This window comes from Rhamphochromis sp. 'chilingali' (genome assembly GCF_963969265.1).
Source record: "Rhamphochromis sp. 'chilingali' genome assembly, chromosome: 2".
Taxonomy (NCBI): domain Eukaryota; kingdom Metazoa; phylum Chordata; class Actinopteri; order Cichliformes; family Cichlidae; genus Rhamphochromis; species Rhamphochromis sp. 'chilingali'.
In genome coordinates, this window is record NC_137930.1 from 59,240,742 (window position 1) to 59,267,735 (window position 26,994).

At 39.8% G+C, this 26,994-nt stretch overlaps 2 protein-coding genes across 5 annotated transcripts in view; one reads left to right on the top strand and one right to left on the bottom strand.

Moving 5' to 3' along the window:
• ptprq (protein tyrosine phosphatase receptor type Q) overlaps window positions 1-8,719 on the top strand; it is a 54,582-nt gene extending 45,863 nt beyond the window's left edge. For all 4 annotated transcript variants that reach the window (XM_080866122.1, XM_080866125.1, XM_080866123.1 and 1 more), the window contains 8 exons: window positions 1,496-1,586; window positions 1,736-1,812; window positions 1,907-2,041; window positions 2,193-2,318; window positions 3,766-3,911; window positions 4,147-4,282; window positions 7,929-8,052; window positions 8,134-8,719. In XM_080866122.1, coding sequence (XP_080722248.1) covers window positions 1,496-1,586; window positions 1,736-1,812; window positions 1,907-2,041; window positions 2,193-2,318; window positions 3,766-3,911; window positions 4,147-4,282; window positions 7,929-8,052; window positions 8,134-8,171 — 873 coding nt within the window. In that variant the 3' untranslated portion in view covers window positions 8,172-8,719. The remainder of the gene's footprint in view (window positions 1-1,495; window positions 1,587-1,735; window positions 1,813-1,906; window positions 2,042-2,192; window positions 2,319-3,765; window positions 3,912-4,146; window positions 4,283-7,928; window positions 8,053-8,133) is intronic.
• Window positions 8,720-13,967: 5,248 nt separating this feature from the next.
• Window positions 13,968-26,994, bottom strand: part of iqsec3b (IQ motif and Sec7 domain ArfGEF 3b) — a 32,810-nt gene continuing 19,783 nt past the window's right edge. Inside the window, exons 8-15 of the mRNA XM_080875245.1 lie at window positions 19,977-20,143; window positions 17,881-18,020; window positions 17,578-17,709; window positions 17,370-17,469; window positions 16,604-16,762; window positions 16,414-16,506; window positions 15,450-15,493; window positions 13,968-14,474 (exon numbers count right to left, since the gene is read on the bottom strand). Coding sequence (XP_080731371.1) covers window positions 14,055-14,474; window positions 15,450-15,493; window positions 16,414-16,506; window positions 16,604-16,762; window positions 17,370-17,469; window positions 17,578-17,709; window positions 17,881-18,020; window positions 19,977-20,143 — 1,255 coding nt within the window. The 3' untranslated portion in view covers window positions 13,968-14,054. The remainder of the gene's footprint in view (window positions 14,475-15,449; window positions 15,494-16,413; window positions 16,507-16,603; window positions 16,763-17,369; window positions 17,470-17,577; window positions 17,710-17,880; window positions 18,021-19,976; window positions 20,144-26,994) is intronic.

Sequence of the window (26,994 nt, forward strand, 5' to 3'; positions counted from 1 at the left end):
TGGTGTCCTTCGAAAGCTCTTTGGTCTTGGCCATGGCGGAGTTTGGAGTCTGACTGTTTGAGGCTGTGGACAGGTGTCTTTTATACAGATGATGAGTTCAAACAGGTGCCATTCATACAGGTAACGAGTGGGGGACAGAAAAGCTTCTTACAGAAGACGTTACAGGTCTGTGAGAGCCAGAGATTTTCCATGTTTGAGGTGACCAAATACTTATTTTCCACCCTAATTTACGAATAAATTCTTTACAAATCCTACCATGTGAATTCATGGATTTTTTTTTTCACATTCTGTCTCTCACAGTTGAAGTGTACCTCTGGTGCAAATTACTGACCTCTGTCATCATTTTAAGTGGGGGAACTTGCACAATCGGTGGCTGACTAAATACTTTTTTGCCCCACTGTATATACATTCATATGCCATTAAATGTAGATTATTAACAGATTATTAAAAAATTAATATAGAGAACATTTTATAAAGTTACCCCAATTTTGCCTTCAATTAAGTTGTCCTTATTAATTACAAGTCTTTTTGCATTTTTTTTATACATCTGTGCTTCTTCATGCAAATATGTCATTCTGTAATTAGATCCAGATTTCACCTATTAGTTGATCAACACCAGCTAGATGGTAAATGCCTAGGTTCTTCAGAAATGCTGCTGATACTTTAAATACTTTAAAAATACTGTTTTTTTTAATAATAGTTGGTCAATAATTCTGTTTACATCTTCACGTGAATACATAAAATGAGTATGTATGTGATATCTCTGGGTTACTGGGTTACAGGATTTGATGTATTTGTCGAGAAATACAAAGGCAAAGCAACAAAATAACAAACTCAGGTTTTTATTCTAAGTTTGATCTCTCAGAGAATCATAATATTCAACCACTAGAACAATTTTTCTCTCTTTAGGAATGCAAATAAATAACTGTAATTTGTCACTCTAATCAAACTTGCTTTATTTTTATTCAGCTTTTCAATGATAATAACAATAATTATATTTTAGCATTAAAATATAATTTTTTTAAAAGAACTTGGGGGTACTGGTTGTTTTAACCATACAGAAACATACAAAATGATTTCGATAGTAGATTTGTAAAGCAGTGTTAATACAGTAGATGAAAATCTTAAGATATACATGGAAAATGAATGAATACAATGATAAATAAATACAGAAGAAAATGAAAAACTAGTGGTTTATATTACATTTAATACATTAGATAATTCACTAATGTTTGACCTTAGATGTTTCAGTAATGCATAATTTTAAAACTAAACCTGTTCTACCATTTACATACATACTAGATAATATTTTCTGAAGTCAAAAGGACTGTGAGTTTTATTTTTGAGTTTGCCAGCAGGAACTGGGTGAGTAGTCACCTGTTTTTACTTTTATCTTTCACTCACTCGTGGCCCTTGATTTTACTTTGGCAAAAATTGTAGCCTTGACCTTTGTGTGTTTCTGTGAATACTGATGTGTTATATTTTGTCCATCCAGGAACTCCCAAAGCTGCTGCAGGACCTGGCCACTACAGACGCTGACCTGCCGTGGAACAAGTCCAAAAATCGTTTCCCAAACATCAAACCTTGTATGTTGCCAGGCTGAAATTAGTTTTTCAAGGCCATTGCGCCTACAACGTACCAGAATTGTTCCTATCTCTCATTGCTGTTTGCTTCACTGTGGTCGCATTTCATATATTTAAATTCAGCTGTATTATTATTCCTGTACTGTTTTTAGATAATAACAACCGAGTGAAACTGCTGTCTGAACCTGGCACTGCAGGCTCAGACTACATCAATGCCAGCTTTGTCTCAGTGAGTACCAGTTAGTCACGATTCTGTCAGATAGACATCCACATACATAAGGGTAGATGTAAGCCTCCCCGTCTCCTTTTTTCTGTGTCTGTAGGGTTATTTGTGTCCCAATGAGTTCATAGCCACCCAGGGCCCTCTGCCGGGCACTGTGGCTGATTTTTGGAGGATGATCTGGGAAACGGGAACCCGCACTATCGCCATGCTCACTCAGTGTTATGAGAAAGGCAGAGTGCGTATGAGAGATTTGTCACTGTTAGAAAAAAAACATCACCGCTATTAGCATTCAGAGTACAAGCCAGTATTTGGGCTTCATTCCCTGGATGCTTATGTCTGCTCTAAAGAGCTGATGTATGTGTGTGTGGGTGTGTGTGACATTTCAGATTCGATGTCACAAGTACTGGCCTGAAGACAACAAGCCGATGTCAGTGTTTAGTGACATTCTCATCTCAAAGGTGTCAGAGGAAGTCTTTCCTGACTGGACTATCAGAACTCTGAAAGTAGAAAAGGTATGGCGCTAATAACCTCCGTCAAGTGAGCATTCACCGGCTACCACGCACACATGCACACTTACAGTGCACACATGACTTGAAATATATGTGTGCATGCAATAGTAATATTAGTTCATGTCAATGATACAGTATTGTTTGGTCTATTTGTGCACCTGGAAAGTGGAGATACTTAAAAAAATTGCATGTTTTTACAAGTCACCTGCAATGCTCAGGTTCTGCTCTACTATATCAGTGTTATTTTAATTCTTTGATAAGTGGTTGCTAGGCAACATGGTGCCATTTTATTATTATTATTTTATGAGGATAAATTGGCTTTTTTTTTTAGTTTAGTTCTTTTATTTTTTACAATTAAAAAAGAAAAAGCAACTTCTCTTTTCTTCAAAAATAACTAATAAGATTTAAAAGAATAAAAAAATAAAAAAAACATCTGCTAATATGCCCCCACTTCTCCAGCTCCTCTAATGAATGAACCTTTGAAAAGGTTTGCTTTAAAAAACCTTTTCAAAGAATATAGTTTGGTTTATTAAAACAGGCTGAACAATTTACACTTCTGGCAAACTAAAGTACAGGTTTACTGGATTATTGATGAGCGAATAACATGGAAAAACTTGATGAAGAACAAAAAGGCATTAAACTGATTAAGTATGGATGAAACAGCATCATCCACTGACTGCAAAGACAATATGTTTGCTTTATTAAGGGGTGCAGGTGGAAAAAGTGATTCAGTGATGTGCATAAGGTAGCCATCAGAAGACACTGTTGAATGTAAAGTAATGTTGGGACTCTAGGCTGTCCGGCTACCCTTTTCAAGCTAAACTGGTATTTATGTCGAGCTCTTCCAGTTTTATTGGAATTTGGGAGCAGTAAATAATTTTTCCTACAGCCAATAAGGAGAGCTCAGACTAAGTTCAGACTTGTCTTTTGAGACTCTTGGTGTCAAAAGCACTGGTTTCTTAGTAGAACCCGTAATATGAATTTTAAAAGTAATGGTGGCACTGCCCAATTTTGGGGTGATAAATTATCACAATTATCAGAATTTTATGTTATATAAGAAAATATAAAAATAAAAAAAATCTTGTAAACTCTATCTAATAAAGCTGAATGATAGGGGAGGCTTTACATCTTTGTAGAACTACATGTGTTTCATAGGAAACAGAGGGTAGGCCTACTAACCATCTTGTTTTGGTAGTAAGACGTGCAGGCATATTGAGGATGGTCACACAACCTTTTAGTTTGGAATTACATTTCTGATTACATTAAGAAAGTTTTGTTTTGACGTTTCTCCATCAGTAGTTTGATGGCTTGAGAGAGCCTACATCCTTTTAATTAAATTTGTTTATTGTTAGAAAAATAATAAATGTTATCTCTGTTATCACTGAAAAACATCTGCCATAAAAACAGAGTTTATAATTGACTTCCTGTTATGTGTGTTCCTGTCCTGCAGCATGGGCACTACATTTTGGTCCGCCACTTCAATTATACATCGTGGCCTGAGCACGGCGTTCCAGAGTCTTGCAGTACGCTCATTAAGTTTGTCAAAGCTGTCCGAATGCACAGGCAGGACAATAGCACTATTGTTGTCCACTGCAGGTACGCTATCAGCTTCGTGTAAGGGAGACTAACATTGCATGAACTATAGCAAAATATTTAATTTTTGGTCATTAAAATTGAGTCTCATATCAACAGATTATCAATAAATGCTTCACTGTCAGTAATTTCATATCCTCTTTTGTATTACACCTACAAATAAGACCTAAATCCTTTTGTGTGGTATAACAGTGCAGCTGAAAGTATAATGGCATTTGCTCTCTTGTATTTTCTTTAGCGCTGGCGTAGGAAGAACAGGTGTGTTTATTGCTTTGGATCATCTTATTCAGCATGTCAGAGATCATGACTTTGTCGATATTTATGGGCTGGTGGCTGAACTGCGCAGCGAGCGGATGTGTATGGTACAGAATCTGGTAAGTTTACCATAAGTGCAGCAGTATGTTATCCTTTTGCATGTGAGCTTCATGGTAAATAGAATAAATATGATTTTTTTAAATTTATTTATCCTAAGTTCTTCCAATAAACTTAAGAATCATCAAAGACTGACAAATGGAAATGCAGCTGCCCTACTTTTTACTTTGTACCCTGCTGTGATCTCATCCCCATCAGAAGATATTCGGAAAATTTTAGTATTGACAAAGGGAATGATCTGGCGGTGGATTACAGTTTTTCTCGATTGCTAAAACACATTTCTTGAAACTATGCCTCATATTCTCACAACAGTAAACACAAATCCATAACATCTCACTCAATTTCCCAAACATCCTATTTCCAGGTCAAAATGAAGCTCTACACTCAAAACTATTCACTCTTGCTGAAAAACCAAACTTTGCCCTCAGACATCAAACACAAGCCCTCAAAAACACACACACTACAACAGAGTTTTGCACACTGGTACAATTAATTCAAAACAATAGTTCCAAAACAATTAGGTTGCTTATGGTTCTCCCCTTCAAAAACCTTTTCACATGATAAACACAAAAGACGCAACCAATGTATGTACAGTGGCACATTTTTATTCATGTACTATACAGTACAACACACACCAAAAAACATTATTCCACCTCAGCATCTTGTCTTTGGTCTGGGTCAGGCCAGAGAATCTCATCCACATCACAGGCTATATTGGCCCTAGCCAGGCAGCGGGGGTAAAATCCTCTTGCATGCCTGATCCACCCCTGGCATGCATCTACTGATATGTCTAGGCAGGCTTCTTCCATGGCCTGAAGGAGGTGAACACGGACATAAGGTTCTCGGTCATACACTTTCCACCGCCATGCCGAAAATAACTCCTCTATCGGGTTTAGAAAGGGAGAGTATGCAGGCAGAAAGATATTAGAAAACCTTGGGTTATTGGTAAACCAGTCACGAACCAGAGCAGCGCGATGGAAGCTGACGTTATCCCACACAACAACGTAGTGAGGCTGCTCTGGCTGTGCTGGTTCCCTGTAGTCCAGCTGGAACATATGTTGTCTTAAACCATCAAGAAAAGCAAGGAGAAGCATAGTGTTATAGGGTCCTAGTACGGCATGGCGGTGGAGTACCCCTCGTTGGCTGATGGCTGTGCACATAGTGACATTCCCCCCACGCTGACCAGGGACATTTACAATAGCCCGATGGCCAATTATGTTCCTCCCCCTTTTCCTTCTTTTGGTCAGGTTAAAACCTGCCTCATCCACAAAGATTATTTCATGGGGAACAGGCCGTCCTTCAATCTCAAAGATTCTCTGCAAAACACATAACACAGTAGAGTCAATCGGTACCCTGAACCACAGTTCAAGAGTGCTGAAATGGCAGCATAAACTGCCATGCTGTGATGGTACACAATACTTTATACAATATCCAAACTCATACCTGAACATATTCCACACGTTGGTTTTTCACTCTGTCAGAGTTTCGTTCGAAAGGGACTCGGTATGCCTGTTTCATCCGGAATTGATTCTTTCGGAGGATGCGGTCAATTGTGGAGAGGCTGATGGCATTTATGCCTCGAAAAAGATGATCATCCTCAATCACTCTCCTTTGAATCTCTTGCAGGCGGATTACATTATTTGCAATTACCATGTTTACAAGTTCCCTCTCTTGCCCCTCCGACAAAAGCCTTAACCTGCCTCCACCAGGTGGTCGTCTCTGTGTCCTACAAAAATAGAAGCACTCATTACTGTAACTGTCACACATTCGAAGGTTCTGATTGGTGTGTGATAAATTTTGACTCCTAGTGTTTCCACCTGGTTAATTGTGTGCTAATTGAGCTCAAGCTATGCTGACTTAAGTTAACATTATTGAATGCTAGTGCTTTCTAAATGACTACATGGTGTAAGCACTGAAAAATGTAGGGATTTGTGTGTAGAGTTTTGCAGTAACAGTTCACCAAATTTGACTCATGTGTCAAAGCAGGGAATAGTGTTTATAGTTCAGGGAAATGGGTGAGCTTTTTGAAAAATAGCGTTACGGTTTTGAAATTTTAGTTTAAAAGCCTGGTTATAGTGTTTAAGCAATCGAGAAAAACTGTAAAAGCAAGCGCTGAGCAGGATTCCCTCTTTTGAAACAGCTTGAACCTTTCCTATATTTACCCTAGTGTTTACTTTTGGACTGCTGATTTGTCTGTCAGTGCCTGTATAGACTCTCTGCCTGCTGTGGTTACTGTGCTTTTTCTGTGTAATTGTTTTCTTGTTGCTAGACTTTCTCCACGTCTTTGTGAACATTATCTGGCTGTGGGATTTGAGCCTGTAGTGTCTGCAGCTACGAGAGCTGTGCTTGCTGAAGGCATGATTCTTTGAGAGTTCAGTTTTCAGTGTGCCAGGCTAGCTATTAGCTAGCCTGGCACACTTACAAACTCATAAATGTCCTTGCTGAGACTCTGAAGCAGAGTGCCTTTTTCAGACGGCTTTAAAAAGACACTTTAAAAGTTTTCTACAGTCATTGATTTGAGCTACTTATGTGTTTATGGCATCAAAGGGTTGATGTTGTTGTAAAAGTCCATCAGATTTTGCAAACGTAGTTCCAGTTTCCTACTGAAATAAAAAGACCATGAATGAAAATTATTATTAATTACACAAGCCACAAGTACTCAAACCACACATAGGACTAAACAATACACTTGAAATGTCAAAGACTGGGCCTGTACTGGCTAATAGGCTCTTACATTCTGGTGCCTTTAGTTCAGTATTCATGAATTACACAACTGCTGTTAGTTCAAACTATAGAGATAAGGATAGAATTATTTGGAAATATAGTTGGGAAGTATTTCAAGTCCTGTTAAACAGAATAAGGAGTTTTTAACACATTTCCAAACATCCTAGTTTGACTATTGCTAATAGACAGCTGTGTTTTGTGCTGGATAACAGCTTACAGTCATTTACAATCATGTTCCCTGAGCAATCCCAGCCAGCTTTGCTTTGACTAATCTCTCAAATTTCAGTTCACCCCAAAGATTTTCGATGGATTCAATTTCAGGCCAGTTCACTTTGATCTTCTGGACGTAGTTTTTCACCATGTTTTTGGTTGTCATCTTGGAAGACAGAGCGACAACCCAGAACCAGTTTTTCTGCACTGCTGAGTGCTTGAAGTTTTCTTTCAAAATCCTTTATTTGGAAGTAATGAAACTAAATAAAACGTCCAAAGCAAAAACCACCAAGAGGTGTTGTCGTCACAGCCATTAAGATACCAAAGTATTTTTGCACATCTCAAATCATCCATCTATTCATTCATTATTTTAACCACTTAATCGCCACGTAAAGCAGCAAGAAATTTTGAGGAGGGTTGGCCGGACAGGTCACCAGTTCATTATATGGCTTCTCACAGAGATGCAAAGCCTTTCACGCGCAGCCAATTTACATGTCTCTGGCTTTAAATCACCTCTGTTAAGTTTTAGTTCTGAAAAATAAATCAAGTGGTACAATCTTCGTACCACAGCAATTCAAACTTAATCTGCTTTTCCCACTCTTTTGTTAGGACTATATCATTGTTCATATCAACATCTGTTCTTTGTGTGATTAATGCAAAAGAACATATGGTCTGAATAAGCAGAAATATGTCTATGCATATGTGTGCTGTCAGGCCCAGTACATCTTCCTGCACCAAAGTACGCTGGAACTTCTAAACAACAAAGGCAACAGCCAGTCGATATGGTTTGTTAGCTACTCTGCTCTGGAGAAGATGGACTCCCTGGATGCCATGGAAGGTAAATATATGAGGTCATACTTAAAAAAACAAACAAACATGCAGCTCAGTGCTCACCTCACAAGGTTGTATTGCTCTTCAGGTGATGTTGAACTGGAATGGGAGGAGACCACTATGTAAAAAAAAACTGACTAAGGAACATCTGTGAGATTTCTTTGGGGGGTTTTGTGCGTCACTGTCACATGACCTGTGGGCAGATCCTGGAGATGGAGAGGTCCATCCCCACAAACCAAAGTAAGAGCAACAGGAGATGAATATCTACACTCAACGATCTGTCTGAAGAACTCCACTCAGTCCACTTCAAAATCTGTTCCGAGCACAGTCGTCTTTATATTGAACCTTTTGAACACTTGTTTCCAAAGACACTGCGAGGGAAAAAAGTGAAGAGCAGGGACAAAGAAGTTCAGAAAGGACAGGAATAAATGAGACATTGTGAGCTGATCGTGAGAGCTCTATCACAAGTGTAAGCCTACAGGTATTTGCACAAATCGATTTCACTGTCTTATTATTATTATGTATTATGTTCATATCATCTGTGTTTTTTTAAGGTAATTGTTTTCAGCCAAAGTAGTGTTGGGGCTTTTCAGTCTCTTTATAACTGTGTTGAGATGTTCGTTATCCTTTCTCAAGAGTGATTTGCAAAATAAAAGAAACAATCAAGACTTTCTCCACTTGACTGTTTCATCAAATGTCTGCACTTTGACGTTGCAGTAGGGAGTTACAAATTAGTGAGTCTTGCTGTTTCAACAAGGGAAGTCTGCAGTAGCTTAATAGCTAACATAACCGTTAAATCCAAGGCTGTGGTTATATATTCACTAAGCACTTTGTTGGATGCATCATTTCAGCTGCATATTAGCACACACATCAGAAACATTTAAGCATTCGGCTTGAGACGACCTGCGGAGGTTCAAACTGAACATCAGAACAGGGAAGAGGGATGGTTTAAATGACTTTGAATGTGGCATAATTGTTGGTGCCAGACGGGCCAGTCTGATAAAAACTGCTGATCTGCTTGAATTTTTCTGCACAGCCCATCTCTGTGGGTTTGCAGAGGATGGTCTGAAAAAGAAGAAATATCCACTGAGCAGCAGTTCTTTGGGAGAAAAGGCCTTGCTGTTACCAGGCGTTCAGGAGAATAACTCAAATAGCCACTCTTAACAATCAAAGTGTGCAGTGGAGCATCTATGAATGCACCACATGTCAAATCTTGATGTCAAGCCTTGAGGCTACAGCAGCAGAAACTGAGGGCACATGCTCACAAAGACTGGGCAATAGAAAACTGGAAAATACTTTGTTTAATGAGTGTCCGCTTCTCCTGCTGTAGAGTTCAAATTTAGCAAAAACAACTTGAAAACATTGGTCCATCCTGTATTGTATTTACAGCTCAAGTTCGTGTCTCGTAATGGTATGAGGGATATTTTCTTGGGACACTTTCAGCCTCTTAGTATCAGCTGAGCACCATGTGTATGTGTGTGTCACAAAGCTCATATCATCTCAAACTGCTTTCTTGACAATGACAATGAGTTCACTCTACTCAGATGGCCTCCACAGTCATCAGATTTCAATCGTGTAGAGCTCATTTGGGGTTTGGTGATTCTTATCATGGATCTTCAACTGACAAATCTGCAGCGACTATGCAATGATATCATGTCAATATGAACCATGATGTCTGAGGAATGCAAAAGGACGCTTTTAAGAGATTACTATTGGCCAAATGATAGCATTATTTCTGTAAATGGTCCCCATCTGTAGATATGCGTCTTTTATTACTACAGCACAATTTAGAGCAGTTTTTATGGACAGGTTTGTGCATATGGATCAGGTACCTGCACAAGTCATTGGACCCATCTTTGAGAACCACTACAGCAGACGCATATGACATTCAGACACCTCAGATTCAGTGTTACTTTGGGGGCAGGGGGTTTGGTGGAAGGACCTCTAATGAATGAGTTCAGACCAGGTGTGCTGGAATGACAGCGAAACACCGGTCAGACTGATTTCCCATAAGCTCCTTCATTCCACCATCCTCCCTGCACACCTGCTGCAAATTAATTCATTAGAAAGGCAGAGAGTGCTTCATACACAGACACCGTGGAGACGCAAGACTGAGAGTAAAAACTACTTTATTCTTTCATTCTCTTCAAACAGAAAAATTAGAAATTCTTTTAGTAAACATGTTGATCTTTAAGAAATCTCCTTTATAGAAATATTGTGACGGTGCAGAGATTAATGACAGTGCTCCACAGTGAGGATGCAGATTGGTGCATCTCCATGACAACCACGGAGAAGGCAAGGGGTAAGGGTAGAAAAGAGAAGGGGGGAGAGGGAGTAGAGCAAGAGAGAGAAAGGAGAAAATGACATCAACAAAGCAAACATGCCCTGACAATAATAACGAAAACGTAGACTCAAACTCCTCCTGTGTACTGTAAATGAAAAAAACAAAGCGAACAAAAAAAGCAAACAAAAAAATGTGTCATGCGCTATAGTACAAGTCAGAGTTTACAGTAAACAAAGTGGGGTTACTGACTTGAGAAATCAAGCAGTTTCAAAGGTAAGTCTAAGCTTAAATTTGTTGTTGCTTTGGCAGCCATGTGCATGTTTGCGTGTTTGTGTGATCACATGTGCAGCTGTTTGTTATGCTAGTGCGTGCATGTGTGTGTGTGTGTGTGTGTGTGTGGCGTGACTTGTGGTGTACTGTACGTATTCACCAATACAGCATAGCCCTTTGCATACCTTTACAGATGACACGCAGCCATCTCTTAATAATCCTGTAGTAACATGACATGGTAATTTAATGGCAAGTGTAGATCTGTAATAATGTCACGTATTCTATAAAAGCTGCCTGTTTTCTGTCTCTTATCACATATAGGACTCCCCCCGATATTAAATGTGAATAATAGTAACTATAATAACTATAATATTCTTTTTTTCTTTTAAACTAGATTTTCTCTGTACAAATACATACGTAGATACACACACTGGGCAAAGCAATCACTTTTTTCAGAATAAATCTATATTATCTATTTACAATATATCCAGTATATTCTGTGGTGCAAAAAGGTACAAGACGTGTTTGGTATGTCTCAGTCGGATGATTCGTGATGTGCTGTACAAACTGGCTCGAAACCATCAAGACAGACGACACGTGAGGAAATCAGTTATTATTCCACGGACATCTTCAGTTTTCCCCCTGATTTAACATTCAGTACACATGTGCATGTCTGCTTATATAATATTTTCATTGCGTAAGGAGAATATAAATAGGTGAGAGGGGAGACGTGGTCTAGTGAGGTGATTTGGGTCAACCCTGTGTAGAGCATTTTACTTCATTTTAATATAGTTTTGGAGGTATAGCTGTAGGAAATCAAGCCTTCTCTTGAGTATGATGGTAGCAGATGGCACTTTGTCTTGTGGTGCTCAAAGCACCAAAAAATACACATCAGAAAATTAGTAGCAATGTGATTTCTAGAAATCAAAATCCAATTTATCAAAAAATAAATAAATAAAGTAAATAAAAAATTCACTTCGGATCGATTCAAATCTTGTTGTGAGCAGTTTTAATGTGTCCACCCTTTAATGGACTGGCTGCCTGTGCGGTGTGCCCTGCCTCTCACCCTTGATCCTGAATATAATAATGGATGGATGCCTACAACTCAAACTCCAGGAAAGTTCGGACAATGTGGAAAATGTCAATAAAAACACAATGCAGTGATTTGAAAATCTCATAAGCACATTAAAAAAACGTGTAAACAAATGTTTAATCTGAGATATTTTATTATTCTAGGAACAATATTACGCTTATTTATAATTTGATGGCAGCAACCCATCTCAAAAAAGTTAGGATGGGATCAACAAAAGGGGAGGAACAGCGTGTAAATATAATACTAAATAAAGGTTAATTGGTCAGTAACATGGCTGGCATCTTAGTGAGGCGGAGTTTCTAAGAAGCAACGATGGCAGAGGTTCACCGACCTGCAAAAAACAACATCTACAAATTGTGGAACACTTTCAGAATATTGTTCCTTAATGTAAAATTGTAAAGATTGTCAATATCTCATCATTAACAGCACAATGGGCCTTCACGCAGCACTGCTTTGAAAACAGGCATGATTCTGTCATACAGTAAATATCACTGCATGGGCTCACAAATACTTCCAGAAATCACTCTCTGTGAACACAAATTGCCATCCACAAATGCAGGTTAAACAACCATAATGTAAAGATGATCTAGAAAATGTGTAGTCTTCTCTGGATCATTTAAAATGGACTAAGGCACAGTGACGCTGCATCCTCTGGTTTAAAGAGGATAGGACACCACCACGTCTATCAACAAGACAGTGCTACAGCAGGTGCACTAAACTGCAGAAATATTACAACAACACGGCTTTGCTGACACGGAGGTAAACACGGCCATGTCACAACATTTTTTTTAGATGGATTGCTGCCATTGAATTCCTTATCTTTACATTATCGGGGGGGGGGGGGGGGGGGGGGGGGTTCCCTCAATTTGAACATTTAGTATGTTTTCTATGTTATATTGTAGATAATCATATGGGATTGTGTGATCTGCAAACTGTTGCATTATGTTTTTATTAATTTTTGGGGGGGGGATTGAGTTGTACATCCAACCAAAAAAGTGTTCAGGTACAAAACATTACAGCTCAGCACCGGGACCTCTTATTTACATCCTATCATGGTTATGCCTCTTGTCATAGATGCTTCCTTCTGCCATTTTTTCTACTTTTAGCAGTGCAAGGCAAGTGCTATCTACAGTAACTCCATTACATTCAAAAGAAGGCAGGCATGTCCACAACTGAGCAACTCAAACCAGAAGAAAAAAAAATCTAGATGTAAAAACAGCACTACAAAGCATAAGAAAAACATGTATATTTGATTTTTGGATAACGTTTTCTTTTTAGGTTTCCCTAAATCCAAAGGTAACATCCCTATGCACAAGGCAACCTGTTTGGAGTAAATAGACAGGAGGAGAAAGGCTTCTTTTAGCCTTGGTTAGGATAAATTACCAGCCTGGCTCCCTGTTGCCCATGGGTAAGCAGGCTGAACAAACAGTACAGAAGCACTCTCCCCTCAGTACAACTCAGAGGTGCAGATAAAGTGTTACATGTTGCAATGCAGCAGACTCTTTCCTGAGCTGTGTGAGAGCACAACTTCAGAATCACAGCATACAGATACTGTGAGGATATCTGCTATCTGTTCAATTTTAGAAAATCATGCAACAGTGAAGCACCGAATCATGATTGTCATCAGGATATTAATTTAGGATAGTTTAGTTAGTAGCAGCATCCTTGCTTACTACACTAACTCGTAGGTGGTAGAGACGGTACGGCAATTTATCTTCTTTGCCTTTTTTCACACACACTGATTATGAGTTCCCTAGAAAATGGAGAAACAAATAAGCTGGTGCTCTTGTTTCTTCACATTATGCAGAGATGAAGGAAAATGATTATGGTATAAAGTAGTTAGATTAGCTGCAAAACGATCCCTCACTGAGTGTGGTAATACTGAAAACAGGGAGATGCCATGAACATCAATATCCTCAAAGAAAACAGAATCTTCCCCTTTTTTTTTAAGATATGTCATGTCTTTTCAGGGTGCTTTTTTCTGACACTCCAAGCTCACGTACACTTGTTGGATAGGCGACATTTAAAAATGCTAAGTCACCATACACCCAACAGCGTGAAATCCAGACAGACAACAACAGCTGCTACCAGGTGACAGGCTGAAGAGAAAAGAAAGAAGAAAAGTCTTTCAGAAATACCATCAAAGCTACTCCATGTTTAAAAAGCACACAGCCAAGTTAAGACTATAAATAAATTCTGAGGAATGCATTTAAGTCACACAATATAATCTTTACTTTACTTTTTTTTGCACTTCTTTTGTCTTACTATTCAAAGTAAGCTAACTTGTGCTCCAGCATGTGTTTGTTGAGTGTGAGTGTGCGGATCTTGTCTGGCGCAGGGAGTTTGTTACGCAGCTGATGACCTAAACGATGCTGCGGGAGCCGCTGGAGTTGCGCCTGCGGGTAAGAGGCATGGTGTGGTGAAGGGGCATGGGTGAGTCGGGTGGACAGAATTGGTGGGGATGGTTGTAAGGTGGAGGAGGTGGTGGCAAAGGGGGTTGAGGCCCATCTCCCTCTCTGACACGCGCAGGTGTTGACAGGGCCGACTGGATGAGCTGATGGGTGGCCGGGCCTTGGCTGAGGAATGCCTCCATCCGTCCTCGCCCACTCTGGTCCATGACAATCACCTTGACAATCTGCTGGCACTGGATGAGTGTTTCTGGGCGGAGATCTCCGGCCTGGACTGGGCTGAGCAGGGCAGGTGGCGCAGCCAGAGCCAGTGGCGTTGACTCAATGCTGGGCTGGCTCAGCTGATAGGTCTGCAGCCTGTTGTGAATTGACACCTAGTTTAGGAACAGTCAGAGAACGCATGAGGAGTTACCAGCCTGAACGCAGCCTCTACGCAGCCCTCTGGTGTGTTACGCACATGGGCATGCAGGCATGCAGGTAGGTAGTATGTAGAGCGAGCGCATGCAAAACACACACTCTCATTTTCTCTTGATCATCTCTTCGATGATTTAAACTTGAGTTCACATATTTACACGCACCAGCCTAGGAAGAGAAGAGGGTTGCTGGGTAAGACGAGATTTTCTTAAGGAATTATGGTGGGAACCCTTTGGATTTTATGAGTGTCAGAGTGCGACACAGGGAGTGGTCATTGAGTGGCAGACTGATAGGCTGAAAGATAAGGGAGTGCCAGACGAGGAAAGAGGTGACACCGAGGGCGTGGTGTCTCCCTAACACAGTGACTTACAAATCTAAGGGACTGATTGAAAGGGAGGAGAAGGGGGCTGGGAGTACGGGCAAAGGAATAAAACAGAGAAAACATCTTCTTTCACTTCGCCTACTTACAGGAAGGGCTGGTTGTACAGACATGCACACACGTACCCACACACACAACAGACCTTTAACAGTATCAAGCTTATCTGGCTTTGTAGATGTATTCTTGGAGCCAGCCAGGCTTATGGTGGCTTGCAGTGGCTTATACAGTAAGGCTGGCAAGCAGCAATTGATGAGAGAAGGAATGCTATATAGCGAGTAGAGTGGCTGCTCATCTACTCATGAGGCACAGTGAGAGACAGTTTGTAGCACCACTACACCAGAGTCCTCTCAGCATCCTTTGTATCTATGGCTGCATAGTCAGGATGTGCCTCAGGTGGAGCTCTTTTAAAGCAAAGCATAAAGCACACTTTCTTGTCAGGATGAGGCACAGCCCTTGTCCAACCACACACACGCACACACACATATAAAAACCACACCCACAGAGCTGCAGACGCAGATACTTACCTGAGGGAGACAAGAGTAGCTTTGGCACTCACCTCTACTGTGTTGTTGTTGCCGGTTTTATCGTACGCATCCTGGCCTGTGGGGGAAAAACAGGCAGATTTCAGCTTCACATACAGAATTTCGAAAATGTCAGAAACAGACTCTCATACAGGCAACTGTCATTCAGTTAAAAAATGGTTCTTGAATATTTTTTTTAAAATACATTTTGCACAGAATCAACTGAACATGTCATGTTTTCATATTTTAATACTACAGTTTTCTCATAACTGATAATATCCAAATACACCGTATCAGCACAAACGTCTGAGGCATTTGTGCTCAATCACAGCAGTGGACATGTTATGATGTGGGCTTTTTTTTGCAGCCACAGGATCTGGGACCTTGCCGTCACTGAGTAAAGCATGAACTTCTCTGTATACCAAAGTTTCTAGAGTTGCTATGAGGCCATCTCTCCAACAGCCAAAACTGGGACATGCAAAAGAAAGCACGTCAGCAAATCTACAACACATTGGCTAACCCAGTCAAATTCCAGACTGCAGATAACACATAACTTTAACATATTTCTGTAAAATATAGTTCTTCAAGATAATGAATCATGGGGTGTACTAAGTTTTTCATATGACTGCAGATCATCTGAAAATTTTTTCCACAACTGTAATTGGCACTCTAGCCTCATCATTAACATATGACATTGGTATCCATCCTCTCTCTGAAAAAGGACCGTGTATTATAATTATTTATTGAATTAGAGACTGTATCAGATCTGAAAGTCTCTAACACCTGTGTACAATGTAAAAATGACAACTGGACAATCTTTTTGAAGCTATTTCTCTGTCTTTCTTTAATATTTCAAAAGTGACAGTGATGGCTTTCTCACCAGCTTTTTCATGTACCTTTTCTCCAAGAACTTGTTCTATTTCCTATATTCCCCTGAGCAATGTTTGCATTATTATGAGTAATATATTCTGTGTTATGCTGCACAAGCAAAACCAGCACCTGAGGGAGAGCCGTGTCCTGTATGTGCATCCATTTGCCCACCGTTAGTGTGTAAGCCATGTGGCTGGATGCCTTGTTGCCTCTCCAGTTCCCCTACAGCATGAGAAAGGGAAAGTTCAGTGAGCCGTACACAGGTTGATCAGTATTTGTTTACATAGATTTTGCAGATTTTGAGGATTTTCCTCCTTACACTGGATGTGAATCTGTTCCATCTCGTTGACCTCTGCGATTGACTCTCTGAGCTCTTCCGCAAACTTCCTGAGCTCTTCTCCACTTGGAGAGCAGAAACTCACCAGCTGCTTCTTCTCTGAAGTAAACGGGCTCATCATGGTGACACCATGGGCATAGACTGATGAGAAACCCCAACAAAGAGAAACAGAAGTGTTTTTACCATAACTGTGACTGGAAAAACAAATGGATAATCCAATAATCAATACCTAACACAGATAATCTCAGCCTTTCTTTCTTCCTTCCAGTAACCCATAAGCTCTCTCAGTTCACACACCTTTTCTATTATCTTTCCAGATGGATTTAGTGAATTATTTGTGTTTATAGATTCTCAGAGCTTCACCAAGTTCACAAACCTTACTTGATGATGCACCCGAGGACTCAAATGTTGATAGGAGATTGACAGCACACATAAGAGATTGACAGTAAGATGCTCTTGTAGAACATAGACAACATCTTGATGAATGTACAAGCAAAATGCTCTTTCTTTAAAAACTTAAAAAGACTAAATCTTAAAAAGAATAAAAATATATCCTTCAGGATATCTGCTGTAACACTGACAACAGCGTGTTAACACTGGTATACTGGTGAGTGCTTGGCAGTTCCTTAAAGTATGGATCCTGACACTGACATTGACAGACAACAGTGCTGTGGATGGCTCAGCATTTTTCAGCACAGGGTGAAACTGCACTGGCAATAAATTGCTGCAGTGTAAAATGGCAGCTTACATTCATTGCTGAAGAGGTGAAACTGCATTCCTAGGAGACCCATAGCTTTACAGAAGGTGTATGAAGCAGAGCTTTTCTTCTTGGGACATAGCTTCAGGATCTAGAGACATACAACACGGAAATATGGTTGGTTGCATTTGGGCACATACTACATGTTCTGAAATGGTTTCTAGTGCTTTTTAATGGTTTTTAAATGTTAAAATCTTACCAACAGTAGGTCATTGAAAAGGAAGACCTCTCTCTGGAGCTGAGACAGTTTCTGTTTGTGAGGTTTGTTGGCATCAGGCACCTCAAACAGACGACAGCAGCACACTAGACGTCTGTGGGGCACGGCGAGAATCTGGACAAGGTTAAAGAGATGAAGATGACAGCTAGCACAGAGCAGGGGATGGGCTGCAGCAAAATAATCCGTGATATAAGATAAAGAAGATTGTACAAAAAAAGGGCAGACAGCTCTCTCAAAAGACAAAAGGAAATGCAGGACTTGCACAAAAACGTGGCTATTACTCACAGTTTTTAGGCCCAGGATTGACTGCTCCACACGGCTCACATAGGTGACATGGTCTTCATTTGAGCGGAGCTCTCTCTGCTGGATCCTTTCATAAATACCTGCAACCATCTCTCTGGGGATGTCCGCTCCATCATCCACACCTGAAAGAAATGAAGGGTTCATGCAATGCATGAGTAGCCACCATACACATTTTAACAGATAGGTTTAACCCCTCCCCCCACAACCACCGCCAGCAAAACAGATTCAGACACAACATCAAATCTGACTAAATTATAACCTGTCTTTATTATAAACTGTCTTTACTTGTTGGTTGGCTTATGTGATGGCCAAAGATGAATATATAACCCTTTCATGCATTGTGGCCACTACAGTGGACAGCTATTCAAAGGCTGTTTTCTTGTATTTGTATCAATGTTTATGGTATGCTTGCACATAAACCACTACATTGGACACTGATGTGTCATTCCATACCCTGCCACCCACTGGTCACCCAGTGGGCTGACTAAGTGGATGTGTAAAAGAAAACTCTTTGAAAATTACATGTTTAAAAAATGAAGTTCAAAAATCTTTTTTCATGCCTAAAAATACTTAAGAAAAAACCCTCACTGAGGTTGTCATAACTCATGTATGAAAGGGTTAATTTGGTTGGCCGTTCTCTACCCCCTTTTTTTGCACACTTACATCATATGTAAAATATCTCACCACCGTTGCAACAGTTATTGACTGTTGCATGCACTGTGCATGCAGCTTTGCACATTTGTACATTCAAGGCCATAGTTTAAAACAATATATACACAGTCCTTGTTTATTCCTGCAAAACTGAACATTGTCCTTGGTCAATGTGACAAAATAAATTACATTAGAAAGGTGACATCACCTTTGATATCCAGATTGAAGAGGAGATATCCACAAATGGTACGAGAGGAGATAACACAGGAATAGTATCAAGAGCACAGAGAAAGTCAGAGAATGGGGGGAAAAAATCCATTTTTTGATTTTTGGGTTGATTTCAGACAGTGAAGTCAATACTTGAAATCAGATACCAGATAACAGTTCTTTAGGCTGGAAATTAAATAAGCATCTCAAAAGTTTTGATTACTCACAGACTTGACTGTGACTCATTCTAATGTGCAAATTAATGGAAGTATTAGAGGGAAAAACACACAGAGGAAGTTAATGGGTGTCTTGAGATTGAGTGTAAACTTAACAATCTGAATTTCAAACTGTGTGACTGTATCACTTTTACCCAACATTTTAATGCCAAATTAGTTTGTGCCGTTATCGCAGCGTGTGTGTGCTGACATTGTATCCTGGCAGTTGTTCCACTATCACTGTGGAGCAGCACACTCAGCTGTAGAAGATAATATGAAGGAAAAATATGTAATGACTGAGAAATAGATTTTTCTGTTAACTAAAGGCACAAATAACAGTGAAATCCTTTTTCCTTAGGCCATTGTTGCCGTTAATATATGAATCTGCTGAACCTTTGGATGGAGACAACATTCAGAGCTATGGGAAGCTCAGCCGCGGCGATGAGTTGCTTCTGGAAAACCAAGCTCAAATCATTAAATCTCACGCTAAGTGAGCCTCAATTAAATGGGCCGCCGCCACGGCCTCTGGGGCAGCGCTCCGAGTCAAGGATATCAGGAATCTCTTCCCGCACTGATGATGGTTTCCTTGATGGTACCGAGCATAGGCAGCCAACCACAGCCTCTTTGAGTAATTTACTTCAGTTCAAGAAGCTGTCACTCACGGGCCTGATAGTGAGGTTGAAGTGAGGTCGATAAGAGAGTGCCTGCTGTAAAATTTTGACTTCCCCTGCCATCTGCTCTCTTTTTCATCTTCACCGTCATTCTTTCCACCACACCAATCCACTGTGAGTGATCTACAGTAGAGGGGCACGTATGTATAAACAAGTTTACTATTTATAACCAGTGCTCGTGCCCTTCTGATAAAACCACTTGCTATAAATGTTGAAACATGTCTGCAGCTCATTATGCCAGCTCTGCCCACAGGGACAGTTAGCTCTCGCATGGCACGTAGAGTAAAACCTGTAGAAAAATACTCTCTGCCTCGCAGTTTGAGCACATTCTTACCTCTTAGGTTGCGTATGAAGTCATCAAGGCCCATTTTTCGCTGGGGTTTGATGTTGGGCGAGTACATATCAGTGTTGAGGAGGACGACAGCAAAGGCCAGAATAAATATGGTGTCTGGATTGTGAAACTGCTGCACCACGTCAGGATTACACATACAGTACCTCTGACTGTGGAGGACAAAAAGGAGTTATATTTTTATATTTTTTTCAGTGGAGGTCACACACTTCTCTGTTATGTATTTGAAAGCAGAGAACATTAAGCATTGCTGACGCAACAATACTGAAATCCTGTTTATTAGTCAGACAGAATCCTGAGGAGTATTATTTCTTTTGACGGGATAGATTGAGGTGAATTTTTTCTAACAGAATGGCATTGCTACGTGTTTGCAAGACACCACAATTTTGTTGTCATAACAAAAACATCACAAAAATGTAATGCCAGATTTTAATACTTGTGTTCACTGCAGTGTGTTAAAAATGTCCTAGCAGCACAGAAATACATGGAAAAACTAAATGAAAAAACAAGATGATAATGATGATGACGTGAAATCACACTCAGATGCCAAGTTATTACATACACATGGATAATATTCATGCAGCATGACGTCAAAGTCCTGTTATGGCTATTTTTAACTTGCATTCATGCAATGTAATACGATGCATGGCTTTTTGATTTGGTGAGCCTATCGTGCACTCGTCAAGTGTAAAATTAACAAACAACATAAGAAATATATGCTCTGTGTTTATATATTTGTGTATGTGGATTTCTTACAAATACGGTGCTGTGCAAAAGTCTTGAGCCACCCCTCATTTCTTCTTTTGGTGCAAAGAAAATGGGAAATATGTGTAGGTGAAATGGGCAAGCACGAATGCAAAAACAGCACATGATTCAAAAACAGGGTTTCTGACAAGCTTGAAGGTCAATATTTAGAATAATCGCCTTTATTCTTCAAAATTGCCGCACTCTCTTTGGCAAGCTTTCTTGTAATTTCTTTAAGTAGTCTTCAAGATTAGTGCTTCATGCTTCTTGAAGGATATTCGAAGCTCTTCTTTAGATTTTGTCTGCCTCTTGTTTTGTTCTCTGTCAAGATGATCCCACACTGCTTTAGTAATGTTGAGAACCACACTCTGGGCAGGCTGTTAATTCATGACTGGTAGTGTTACATGTTGTGTTTTTCTACCCAGGTATGTTTTTATTGCATTGAAATTGGAAACACTGCCAGGCTGAAAAGTACACGTTGTATGTCAGATGCTTTCCAGACAGTATTTTATGGTGGATGAAAATCTAATTGTACTTTTCTATGTTTATAATTTCATCAAGTTTTAGAAGATCCTAAACAAACCATGACAGAGCCTCCACCGTGTTTTACAGATGGCTGTAGACGCTCGCAGTTGTATCTCTCTCCTGACCTCTGTACAATTAACAATAATATGAACCAAATGTCAAATTTGGATTCATCACTCTACAAGGCCTGCAGCCACTGATTTTCAGTCCAGTTCTTGGGTAATTTGCCACACCTCAAACTTTTCTTCCTGTTTTCCTTCCTTAAGAATGGCTTCTTGACAGCCATCCTTCCACTGAGACCATTTCTAATGATGCTCAGCAGTCAGGTTCACCGCTCAGGGCTTGTGTCAGTTCTTTTCTGAATTTTTCCTATTTCCTGGAAAAAAAACTTTCAGATAGTGTTCAGTTGCTGTAGACTGATCAATTGGTTCTTTGATAGGTCACCTGTGATGTGAAGACAGAAAACCGATTCATCCCTTGAGTTTTGTGCTTGAGGTGCATTTTTATGGCTTAATGACTGAAAATGAAAGTGGTCATTTACAAGGACTGAACTGAAAATGAGTGAAAAAGCAGTACTCATATTCAAAGAAAAACTTTGAAAGACCTTCTAAAAACATGGGGAACTATTGACTAGCTCGAGACCACTTTAAAAAAATTTAAAAAGCGGTTGGGTTCCCTGGCAGCAAAATATGAAGAAGGAAAAGGTGGCTTGAGACTTTGGCACAGTTATTTACACACACACTAACACACAAACACACACACACACACACACACACACACACACACACACACACACGCACACACACACACACACGCATACAACTGATTGGTGAGTTCATGCTATATAAAAAAAATCAGGACATCTTTAAGAGAGATGCTTGCATACTGATCTAGTTGTAAAGACAGTAGATTCCTGCTGTAATTTGAAGATAGATAATTCTCTTTCTAATCTCACTAATTAACTTTAGCTCAAATGTGAAAGCCGTCACTCCACCATATATGAAAGACAGGACAGCAGAGAAATTTGACAGTGCAATACAGCTAAGAAAATTCTCCCCATTTTGTTTAGGAACCAGAGATGCTGCATTTGGACTTGCTTTGACCCATTGGTGCCCATAGCCTTCACAAACTCTCACTTCCACCCCTCCTTCTTCCACAGCTCTTTCCTTCTCTTTCTTACTGTCACTTACACTTACACAGTGGGCCATTTCAGTGGCGGGAGGCTTTTATCTTTGCAGTCAGGCACGATGCAGACACGGAGAGGGGCTGCTCTGCTCTAGAGGACTATGCACTTGGAAGAGCGTATGCAATCAAGAGGTCACATCTGAGACCGGTGCAACCAGAAAGCCATTTCTCACATTCCAAACCAGAACTGAAGTCAGAGGAGTCAGTGAGTATTAATCACGCTGTACAGTTCAGAAGAAATGCCTTTGTTTGAGAGAGACTAGATCCTGCTCGTCTCAAACTCCTTTGCAGATAGAACAGGCACCCGCACATAGATACAAAACCACAGACTCACAGATGAATCTGTATCAGCAGACTTGCCAACTTCTGCAAAAAATTAATCAAAGACTGAATTCAAGGCAAGCTCTGCTGTATCTGTGAGCGTATGCATGCAAATGGGCATGTGCATGGATGTGAAAGTGCATATGTGTGCATGTTTTCTCAGTGAGTGAGCAAACAGTTGACTAAATCGGTAGTGGTAAGCATGAGCGTGTATTTCTGTTTCATTCACATATTTTCAACCACACATCTCCGTCTTATGTAACCAGTTTATTTAAACACTAGCTCTGATCGCTTATCTTCATATCTGCATATAAAAGTTGCATGCCAGCTGGCACAAATACCACTTTGTATAAAAGAACTGCTTTCGACAAGAGTACAACACGCTTCAAACAGATGACATAACAAGTGTTACATAACAGATATGGTAGTGGATGTCTGGCAGTCCCGATAAAGCCCGCTCATTTCTGACCTAAACTCCCAGCTCCAGAAAGTGTGGTCTCAGATCACTGATGACTTTATAATCTGCACCCAGAGGCTCAGTATGTATGATTGAGTGTTTCTGTGATTAACTGATGACCGCAGTGGGTGTTCTGATTGGCCCTCAAATCAGAATCAGAGAGGGGAAGTGTCATGACTGCTCCCTTTCCTCTCTTCCCTCACCACCTCTTGTTTGGAATAAGAACACTTTTCTTAATGGATAGGCCGGGGATTCTGTACTTTTCACATTATCTAAAATCTAGAATCTAAAAAACGTCTCAATCCAAAATAAATAAATAAATAAGTGGTGCTTGCTGTCAGTGTAGCCAAACCCCCCATAAACAGTAGTGTCTTAATCAGTGTCATAGACATGCAGTGTTTCCCTAGATGTGCTAAAGACACTTTGATCAAGCCACATTTTTGCACTGGATCAAATGTTCCTTCACTTACAATCGTGGGCATTAATTCAACAGTGAGTCATCTTATGTTAACTGTACTATTTTTTCTACTTACAATATGATATTCTTCATTGATGTGATGTTAATTTGTATAAATAATTAAAGACAAACAGAAAAGAAGGCGTACGTTTAAATTACAAACTGAAAAACAGAAATCAAAAACGTGATTACTCATCTCATTTCCAGGTTAACTGAATAACACACCCACAAATTACCCTGTAAAAACCGGAACTGACTCAGCTCTGTCCTTGGTTGTGTCTCGTGCAACATGAGGTTAGAAATATTACCCCTCACAGCAGAGCATCCGGTTAGAGCTTTTCTTTGAAAAATGCTGCCTAGAACACTCTTTAAAGGATGCTCTAAATCTCAGGAGTCACTTCTGTATTAAATGAATATTAAAATCTTTTCAATGGGGTCAAGATCATGTGTATATGCTCTGAACCAGAACACTATTTATGGAAAACTCTTCTTCAAAAATGCCCAAACAGTACATACAAGACAGGAATGGTTTCGAAGAAGAAAACCACTGTCGACAACATGGCACAAAAACAGCAAAACTGAGAAAATAACATCAATGAATTCTAGCACATTCTTTGGTTAAAAGAAAAGCAAAATAAATGCATTTGTAGATGATACAGATAGATCCTGCATGCCTGATGTCAATAAGGCAAGAAATACCACAGTGGCTGAAGAGCACCAACAGTGAAACATGGATGTAGGCGTAGGCTGATATGGGAATGCATGAGTGCACAAGCTTGTAGGGGAGATGACATTTACAGATGGCTCTATGAATGCATCTTTATATACCCAAAGACTGAAAGAAAAGACGACTCGCAGTCTTGAAAGGACAGGTCAGAGAAAAAACGATCAGTTTTAAAGGAAGAAGTGAATGCATGGCTATATATATATATATATATACATATATATATATATATATATATATATATATATATATATATATATATATATATATTTCCCTAACTTGAATGTAGGATAACTCATTTGGAATATTTTGCAAAGGATAGCAGCACAGCAAAATCCCTCCAGCAACGAGAGCTGAAAAAAATAACTTGTGAGAAATGGCAGAACAGTTCTCTACAGATTTGGGACAGAATGGTATCCTCCGTGTCCAGGAGGAATGAATCTGTCAGCACAAATGTTATACAACAGGCAGATAGAAAATATATTTTTAAAAAAAAGAAAGAAAGAAAAGAAATCACTAATTGAAGTTGTACTTACTTGTTCTTGCACTGAAAGACATGCTGTATTTCTGGCATGCTTACATTAGCCATGCTAGCAGTATTGTATATCAGCAGTTTTCATGAAACTGCGCTGTTCCAAAAAATAGTAATGTCAGTGTCTTACTGTATATTTTACAGTTTTGTACTGTCTTTCTAGAATATCATTAAATTTACATAAGTACACTGTGATTTTACATGTCAAAGGTAAAATAACTGTAAATATAGTAAAACATAATTTACTTGTTTTTTTTAAATATATTTTTTTGTACATACAGTGGGGCAAAAAAGTATTTAGTCAGCCACCGATTGTGCAAGTTCCCCCACCTAAAATGATGACAGAGGTCAGTAATTTGCACCAGAGGTACACTTCAACTGTGAGAGACAGAATGTGAAAAAAAAAATCCATGAATTCACATGGTAGGATTTGTAAAGAATTTATTCGTAAATCAGGGTGGAAAATAAGTATTTGGTCAATAACAAAAATACAACTCAATACTTTGTAACATAACCTTTGTTGGCAATAACAGAGGTCAAACGTTTACTATAGGTCTTTACCAGGTTTGCACACACAGTAGCTGGTATTTTGGCCCATTCCTCCATGCAGATCTTCTCGAGAGCAGTGATGTTTTGGGGCTGTCGCCGAGCAACACGGACTTTCAACTCCCGCCACAGATTTTCTATGGGCTTGAGGTCTGGAGACTGGCTAGGCCACTCCAGGACTTTCAAATGCTTCTTACGGTGCCACTCCTTTGTTGCCCGGGCGGTGTGTTTTGGATCATTGTCATGTTGGAAGACCCAGCCTCGTTTCATCTTCAAAGTTCTCACTGATGGAAGGAGGTTTTGGCTCAAAATCTCACGATACATGGCCCCATTCATTCTGTCCTTAACACGGATCAGTCGTCCTGTCCCCTTGGCAGAAAAACAGCCCCATAGCATGATGTTTCCACCCCCATGCTTCACAGTAGGTATGGTGTTCTTGGGATGCAACTCAGTATTCTTCTTCCTCCAAACACGACGAGTTGAGTTGATACCAAAAAGTTCTACTTTGGTTTCATCTGACCACATGACATTCTCCCAATCCTCTGCTGTATCATCCATGTGCTCTCTGGCAAACTTCAGACGGGCCTGGACATGCACTGGCTTCAGCAGCGGAACACGTCTGGCACTGCGGGATTTGATTCCCTGCCGTTGTAGTGTGTTACTGATGGTGACCTTTGTTACTTTGGTCCCAGCTCTCTGCAGGTCATTCACCAGGTCCCCCCGTGCGGAGTTTGGAGTCTGACTGTTTGAGGCTGTGGACAGGTGTCTTTTATACAGATGATGAATTCAAACAGGTGCCATTCATACAGGTAACGAGTGGGGGACAGAAAAGCGTCTTACAGAAGACGTTACAGGTCTGTGAGAGCCAGAGATTTTCCTTGTTTGAGGTGACCAAATACTTATTTTCCACCCTGATTTACGAATAAATTCTTTACAAATCCTACCATGTGGATTCATGGATTTTTTTTTCACATTCTGTCTCTCACAGTTGAAGTGTACCTCTGGTGCAAATTACTGACCTCTGTCATCATTTTAAGTGGGGGAACTTGCACAATCGGTGGCTGACTAAATACTTTTTTGCCCCACTGTATGCATATTTAGATTGTAAAAATACATTCAGAAATGTATCATAATTTCACAAATATTTGTCTGTTATGTGAGAGAATGATCTGTTAAATTCAAATGTAATACTATGGAAAAATTGAAAATTAATGAGAACAATAATAATTAAAGGAGTATTTGAATTATAATTTTGCTGAAAATTTCATGTCATCTAGGATGGATGTTGGGACACATAATAACATGACGCTAAACATCGGCCAATGAATGTGAACTAACAACCACAAGGTCGCGGGTATGGCTGCACTGTAGGAAAAAATCCTAATATAAAAGTATTTTACTGGAAAAGGCAGAATCCCATGTAAAATTAGCACAACAAACTCTATTTTCATTACTGAAAATAACTGTATTTTCATGAGAAAGTTATTTTCTGTTATTTTACGGTAGTATTTT